The 8,197-nt window shown below is 42.0% G+C and overlaps 1 protein-coding gene across 1 annotated transcript in view; it reads right to left on the bottom strand.

Moving 5' to 3' along the window:
- Positions 1 to 6,020, bottom strand: part of TMIGD2 (transmembrane and immunoglobulin domain containing 2) — an 8,057-nt gene extending 2,037 nt beyond the window's left edge. The window contains exons 1-2 of the mRNA XM_027851253.1: positions 5,876 to 6,020; positions 4,871 to 5,230 (exon numbers count right to left, since the gene is read on the bottom strand). Of these exons, the coding sequence (XP_027707054.1) occupies positions 4,871 to 5,230; positions 5,876 to 5,921 (406 nt within the window). The 5' untranslated portion in view covers positions 5,922 to 6,020. The remainder of the gene's footprint in view (positions 1 to 4,870; positions 5,231 to 5,875) is intronic.
- Positions 6,021 to 8,197: the final 2,177 nt, after the last annotated feature.

Here is an 8,197-nt window from a genome sequence, read left to right as displayed (position 1 = left end):
TGTGTGTGTGTGTGTGTGTGTGTGTGTGTGTGTGTGTGTGTGTGTGTATAGAGCTCAGGATTGAACCTCCATCTCCTACAATTTTTCCAGGGATGCTCCTCCAGGGAATGGGGGAGGGCACCCCTAACATAATTCCCTTCCCTCCAGTGCAATAAGGGAGAGATCTGGGAGGGGGTACAACAGCTGTCAATGTTGGGTCCTTGCCCAGGGGCCAGGGCAGAGCCAACACTGCCTCCTATGTCTTTGCTAATTGGTAATTGGCCCCTCCTAGCAGAATGGAAACTGGTAATTGGTAATTGGCCCCTCCTGGCAGAATAAAAACAGGGTAGGCATGTGGGTGGCACAGATTGGCACCAGGCCAGCAGACCCATTGAGCTTCAGAAAGCTGGGATATCTGTGGGCGGGTGTCATGGGCTGGCACGTGGAAAATCTGGGGACATCACAGGGTGTCCTAACGGGACTGTGAGAGCCATTTCTGGGAGATGGTGGGAAGAGGGAGGGAGGAGAAGAGATAACTGGGAAATCGTCCAAAATAAGCCAGAAGTCTGAGGATGAGAAAGGAGGAGGCAGATAAAAATTTTTCTTGGTAGAATCTTGAACTAGAAGTCAGGATCCCTGAGTTTTTAGTCTTAGCTCTGCCACTAATCTCATATGACCGTGTCACTGCCCATGTGGCCTTGGACAAATAATTTCCTGTCTCTGGACCTGAGTTCTCTCCTCTGTCAAATAAAAGTGCCATATTCAACTCCCTCTAAGGTCCTTCCAGGCCATTAATTCACTACATCAACAGGCATTTATTAAGCTTGTGGGCAATACTCTATGCTAAGCACTGGAGACATAAAGGTAGATGGGACACACAACCTTGCTCATAAGAGGCTTACAATCTAGTCATGGAAAAAAATCCTACTGAGATAGCTATGTTATACTAGAGAGTGAGAAAATACAAAGCAGGGCATGGTATGTAGGAAGACACTGGGATTTGGAGAAACAGGGTCTGGCTTGAATCCCTTCTCTGTGACCTTGGTGGGCCCAAGGTCATCTGTAAAATGAAAGTATCAAATTCCACAAACACTTAATGAGTCCCCTCAGCATGCTAGGGGCTAGAGATACAAATGCAAAACCAAAATAGTTTCTCATCTCAAGGAGCTTATATTCTACTGGGCAGGCTGGAAGAAGATACAGCATGGTCCCAGATAAGGAAATAAAAGGTCATTTGAAGCCAGTGAAAGAACTAAAAATCGGAGAGATCCAAGAAAGGCTTTTCAAAGGAGGTATTATTGAAATGGAATCCTGAAGGAAGAAAAGGATTCTGAGAAACGGTGAGGAGGGCACTATTGAGTTCCAGCCATCTATGGGAGAACAACCAATTCAAAGGCACAGAGTCAGGGATGAGACATTGAATGCCAGCCAGATTGGGAGAGGAGCTACTATTCCAATTGGGCTAGAACACAGTGTCCATGAAGGGGAGGAACACAAAGGAAATCTGGAAAGGTAGTTTGGAGCCAGACTGTGGAGTCTGGTTTAATAAAGGCTATAATATAATATCATACCGTATCTTGTCATATGTAATATAATAATAAATATAATAAAAGCTTAATAAATGTCTGTAGATGTAGTGAATGAATCAACTGGAAGGGAGCTTTGAGGAAGTTGTATTTTATTCAAGAGCCAATGAGGAACAACTGAAGATTTTTGAGTGGGGAGTGATTTGGTTATACCCAAGACTGTAGGTTATTTTGGCCCCTGCATGAAGGATAGACCAAAGAAGGAAGAAACTGGAAGCAGGGGGGTTAATTAGAAAACTATTAAGGTAGTCTAGGTGAGAGGTGGTGTAGACTTCCAAGAGATGGAAGATGTAGTGAAGATAGAACCCAGGTGTGCTGGTAAATGTTTAACAATTGGCTTCCCATGCCCCCCACCCAAAATGTTCTTGTGACACACTTTCAAGTTTAATCATCATTGCTAACACTTTCTTCATCACTTCCTAGACAATCAAGAAAAAAAAAATCAAGTGCTGATTTGTAGGATTTGCCAATTTCTGAGATATAAATAAATGCTCACACCAAAAAACAGCTCTCTGAGCATAGGAATAAATGGAGTCTTCCTTAAAATAATAAGTAGCATCTACCTAAAACCTTCAGCAAGCATCATATGTAATGGGGACAAGCTAGGAGCATTTCCAATAAAATCAGGGATAAAACAAGGATGTCTATTATCACCACTATTGTTCAGTATGGTACTGGAAGTGTTTGCTTTAGCAATTAAGAGAAGAAAAAGAAATTGAAGGTATTAGAATAGGCAAAGAAGAAACAAAGCTATCACTGTTTGCAGATGAAATGATGATATACTTAGAGAATCCTAGAGAATCAAGTAAAAAACTACTTGAAATAATAAATAACTTTAGCAAAGTTGCAGGCTATAAAAAAAACCCACATAAATCATCAGCATTTCTATATATTACCAACAAAGCCCAACAGCAAGAGATAGAAAGAGAAATTCCATTTAAAGTTACTGTAGACATCATAAAATATTTAGGAGTCTACCTGCCAAAACAAACCCAGGAACTATATGAATACAATTACAAAACACATTTCACATGAATGAAGTCACATCTAAATAATTGGAAAAATATCAGTTGCTCATGGGTAGGCTGAGACAATATAATAAAAATGATAATTCTACCTAAACTAATTTACTTATTCAGTGCCATATCAATCAAACTACCAAAAACTTATTTTACAGAGCTAGAAAAAAATAATAACAAGATTCATTTAGAAGAACAAAAGGTCTCAAATATGAAGGTAACTAATGAAAAGAAATGCAGAGGAAGGTGGCCTAGCCATTCCAGATCTTAAGTTGTATTATAAAGCAGCAATCATCAAAACTACTTGGTACTGGTTAAGAAATAGACTGGTGGATCAGTGGAATAGGTTAGGTATGTAAGAAACAGTAGTCAATGACAATAGTAATCTACTATCTGATAAACCCAAAGACCCCAGCTTCTGGGATAAGAACTCACTATTTGACAAAAACTTCTGGGAAAACTGGAAAAGAGTATGGCAGAAACTAGGCGTAGACCAAAATCTCACACTATATACCAAAATAAAGTCAAAATGGGTTCATGAGTTAGATGTAAAGGCTGATACTATAAGCAAACTGGGAGAGCAAGGAATAGTTTATCTATCAGATTTATGGAGAACAGAAGAATTTGTGACCAAACAGGAGATAGAAAGCATTACAAAATGCAAAATGGATAATTTTGATTACATTAAATTGAAGTTTTTGCATGAACAAAGCCAATGCTGCCAAGATTAGAAGGAAAGTAGAAAGTTGGGAAAGAATTTTTACAACCAGTGATAAGGGCCTCATTTCTAAAATATATAGAGAGCTAAGTCAAATTTATAAGAATACAAGTCATTCCCCAATTGATAAATGGTCAAAAGATATGAACAGGCAGTTCTCAGATGAAGAAATTAAAGCCAACTATAGTCTTATGAAAAAATGCTCTAAATCACTATTGATTAGAGAAATGCAAATCAAAACAACTCTGAGGTACCACATCACACCTATCAGATTGGCCAACATGACAAAACAGGAAAATGATGAATTTTGGAGAAGATGTGGGAAAATTGGATTGTTGGAGGAATTGTGAAATGATCCAACCATTTTGGAGAGCAATTTGGAACAATGCCCAAAGGGCTATAAAAATGTGCATACCCTTTGACCCAGCAATAGTACTTCTAGGACTATATCCCAAAAAGATCATACAAATGGGAAAAGGACCCACATGTACAAAAATATTTATAGCAGCTCTTTCTGTGGTGGCAAAGAATTGGAAATTGAGGGGATGCCCATCAATTGGGGAATGGCTGAACAAGTTGTGGTATATGAATGTAATGGAATGCTATTGTGCTACAAGAAATGAGCAGGTAGACTTCAGAAAAACCTGGAAAGACTTGTATGGGCTAATGCTAAATGAAATGAGCAGAACCAGGAGAATTTTATACACAGCCATGTTGTGTAATGACTGACTTTGATAGACTTAGCCCTTCTCAGCAATGCAAAGATCTAAGACATCTCCTAAGGTCTCATGATAGAAAATGCTATCCATATCCAAAGAAAGAACTATGGAGTTTGAATGCAAATCAAAGCATACTATTTGCTATTTTTTCTTCTGTCTTGTTTTGCTTCCTCTTTCTTGTGGTTCCTCCTATTGGTTCTAATTCTTCCTTACAACATGACTAATGTGAAAATACATTTAATAGGAACATATATAGTATATCAGATTGTGTGTGATTTTGGGGAGGGGGGAAGAAAAATTTAAAACTCAAAAGCTTATGGAAGTGATTGTTGATAAATCAAAATAAATTAATAAAAAATATTAAAAAAAAAAAAAAAAGCTCTCTGGAGCCAGAACAAGCTGCCTCCAGCACAACCTTGGATCGAATCAACAAGAATGGGCAACCAATAAAGTAGATGAGGGGGGAGGGGCAGCTAAAAGTTGAGGTCTGGTAATATTGAAGTAGGGATAGAAAAAGATGGCATGGGATTCAAGGACAGGGGCAGTGATCCTTGGTCAATGACAGAGTTGAGACTATGAAGGAAGGAAAGTAAGATCAGAGCAAGAATGACAGGGACAGGGAGAGGATGGCAAGATAGAGAGACTAGTAGTAGCTGTGAAGACAAAGAATAGGTGTGCGAAGAGTGAGGGGAAAAGAGAAGGACAGGAGAGGAATTTCAGAGTCTGGCATCATGGAGGTACCACAGTTTAGGGTGATGATGAGATCTAAGTCATGATCATTATCACCTGGATTGTGGAGATGACCCTTGCACTCCTCCTCTACCTCCCCTCCCACCTCCTCTCCCATACCTGAGACTATGAGATGTGTTCCATTGCCTTCAGCTCTCTTAAGCATTGGAATGTCCACTGTCACATAACACACATAGTGCCCACTGTCATTAGCATTCACATCATCCAGACTCAGGATGATGGTATTTTCCGGGATCCAGATCAACTTTTCTTTGGACTCCCATGTAACTTGACTGGAGTTCCAACTGATGGGTGTAGACCGGCACAGTTCCTTGCCATCCTTCTTCCACTTTACTCGGAATTGCTGCCCTTTGGCCAGGGTGACATTGCATGCCATGTTCACTTTGCCGCCCGGGCCCACCTCCAGGACTTGTGGCTCCTGCTGCACCATCAGATCAGTCCCTCCTGTCAGGGTTGATGCTGGGGGGACAAGCAGGAGAAGAGGAAAAGGAAGCAGCACAGTAAGGCTCAATTCTTCTAGACAGTCTTCTCTGACCACAGAATCTGAAAGACCCAAGGGACTTCAGAAACCTTATAGAGGCAGAGCTGGGACTAGAACCCAGGTCTCCTGACTTCTAGTCCTGGGCATTAGCACTTTCTTTAATCCTTAGTCTCTCCCACCATCCTCCATTCTAAGGTCCTTATCAGATCTGACACTATGTTCAAAATTTCTCCAGCTCCTACTGTTCCCATCCAGCTTTTCTTTCTTTTTCTGCTTTGGACATTCTGTTTTCTATGTTCCAAGAGTCTTTCCAGCACTAATGGTCTATGTTTTATAGTTCAGGGGTTTCTTCATCCCTGCTAAGAGTCTGAAACATTGTTCCCATAAATTCAAACAGTGGACAGTTAGCTAGGAACTTGGTACCCTCCTCACAGATAAAATTTAGAGGAAGAGCAGGAGAAAGGAAGGCTCCTTCAAGACTCTTTGAGATCCCCACGGTCTGAGAGGACAAGAGCCTCAACTATCGGGCGACACTGAAGGGTCCTGGTCTCTTGGGTGACATAGGGAGACTGAGGCATAAGTGAGCCTCCTAGCAGGTAGAGACGTTGGACTTGGGTACTTACCCCCAGACAGCATCAGGAGGAAAAGGTCCATAAGGGGATATCCCATCACTTCTTCCTCTCAGGCTCCTTCCTACCTTCAATCAGCTCCACTCTCTCTTTCTGCCTATAGAGGCCAATGTAGATAGCTTGGGGTAGCTCTATTCCTCCCCCCTCTTCATCTCTTTTAACCCATATGTTCTCTAGATAGGACCAATCTGACAGATACCATTTCCTGCCACAGTATCCGCCCCTCCCTCTCTGAAGAACATTGGAATCAATTGCATGATGAGATATTGGCAAAGGACTGCCCAGCATGACATGACCACATCAAAGAAAGCAGTGTATTGTATGAGTGAAGCAGAATTGTAGTAGCTCAAAAGAAACACGAGATGTGCAAATTTAGGGACATCTCTACTCCAAATGCTCATGTGGACTATTGGTGCCTGAGCTGTGGTACAGCCTTCCACGCTCACATTGGTCTGATCAGCCACAGTTGGATACACTGTACCGTGACCCCAACATACTGATGTCACTTTGATCCTCTTTGAGAATGAAGGACAACCAACCAACTGATGTGAGTGGTTTGCCATTTCTTTCTCCAAATCATTTTTCCTGATGAAGAAACTGAGGCAAACAGAGTTAATTGACTTTTCCAGGGTCATACAGATGGTCAGTGTCTGAGGCTGGATTTGAACTCAGGTCCACCTGACTCTAGGCTTGGTGCTAATTCAGTCTACCACTCTGTGAAGGAATCCCCTCTACAGGCATCCTGAATGGGGTGGGAGGGAAAATCATTCAGTCTCTGTTTGGACATATCCAGGAACAGGTTGCTCACTGCCACCAAAGCAGCCTTTTCTACTATGGGACTGTCCTGATGGTTAAAAAAATTCTTTCAACTGAAATCTGAAAAATGTCTTTCCATTGCTATTAGCAAGACAGGTACAGATACACCATAGGTAGCTGGAGAAGGTTCATAAGCACTTTGTAGAATCACAGGCTCTGAGGGCAGGAATCACATCTACAACATAATAGTAAATGACATGCTTGTAAATCACTTTCCATACATTTTCTCTTTTGATCCCACATGACCACATTGCTTTCAGATTTGTTTGAGCCTCTCCATCATGTCTTCCTTTCCCAGGAAACTCATTATTGGGAAATCACATTAAATTGCAAGGTTGAATCTGCCTGAGGCTCCCATCTCATCAGGGCCCTCCGGCCCTGACTGGACCCTCTGACTGGAGGGCAGGGCCCTCTATTTAAAAAGGAGGCTTGACACAGTTTTTCTCCCTATTTCCCAACATTGAACTGCTTTACATCATACCCTTGGCCCAAGTTCTTCCTTCCCTTCCCTCCCTCAGCTTTCAGCTTCCCTTTTGTGTCTTGTCTTTCCCTGTTAGATTATAAATTCCTTGAGAACAAGGATTCTTTGCATTTTTATTCCCAGTGCTTAGCCCAGTGCCTGGCACATAGTAGGGGCTTCATAAATGTTTATTGACTAACTGGGCCTCACAACAACTCCAAGGGGGGAGGGTTGGGCGGGGTACCTATTACCAGTATAATTATCTCTATCTTACAACTGGGGAAGCTGAAATCTGAGAGGTTAAAGTGGTTTAAAAGTCATAATCAGAATGCTTGCTCATAAAGGTCAGTCAGCCAATCAAAAGCATATATTAAGCCCCTACTAGATTCCAGGCACTGTGCTAAGTGCTGGAGATGCAAAGAAAGGTCCGTTCCCGCCCACCCGCCCCCCGCAAAAAAAAAGTTTCTGCTCTTAAGGAACTCAGTCTAATGTATAGCTAACATTAAAACTTAAGTTTTAAACTTAAAACTGCACTAAGACTTTTATGACACCCTATATAAGTCTTTTAAGATGTGCAACCCCCTTTTGGTTTCTCATTTGATCCTCACCACAGGTCTTCCTGACTCCGAGTCAGCCCAGCAGTATGAGTTTAACAATAGACTATGAGACCCTGTAACCAGCAGTGGTGGGGAAGATTTCCGGGCAGAGAGCTACCATGCTCAGTCCCAGCTTCACAAGCATCAACCACAGGCAGAGATCACTCTGCTTACAAGCAGCAGCAGCAGCTGCAGTGAGATCTGTCTCCTGAGAGGCTTCAAAGAACAGGTGGTCCTCCTCCAAACCAGGATTTCAAAGAGGCCTTAAAACCCAGCTGGGAAGGGCTCTGCCTGAGAAAACAGCTTTCATGTTACAGATGAGGCACCTGAAATCCAAAGAGGAAAAGCAACTTGCCTATTAGTGGCTGAGTTGGAATTCAAAGCCAAGCCTCCTGATTCCAAATCCAGTTCTCACTTCATTCTACTCCAGACCAAGGACTCCAT

The sequence above is a fragment of the Vombatus ursinus genome, unplaced genomic scaffold (genome assembly GCF_900497805.2).
Source record: "Vombatus ursinus unplaced genomic scaffold, bare-nosed wombat genome assembly UNPS02009173.1, whole genome shotgun sequence".
Taxonomy (NCBI): Eukaryota; Metazoa; Chordata; class Mammalia; order Diprotodontia; family Vombatidae; genus Vombatus; species Vombatus ursinus.
Note: the sequence above shows the minus strand (reverse complement) of the source record. Positions and strands in the feature narration are given on the sequence as shown.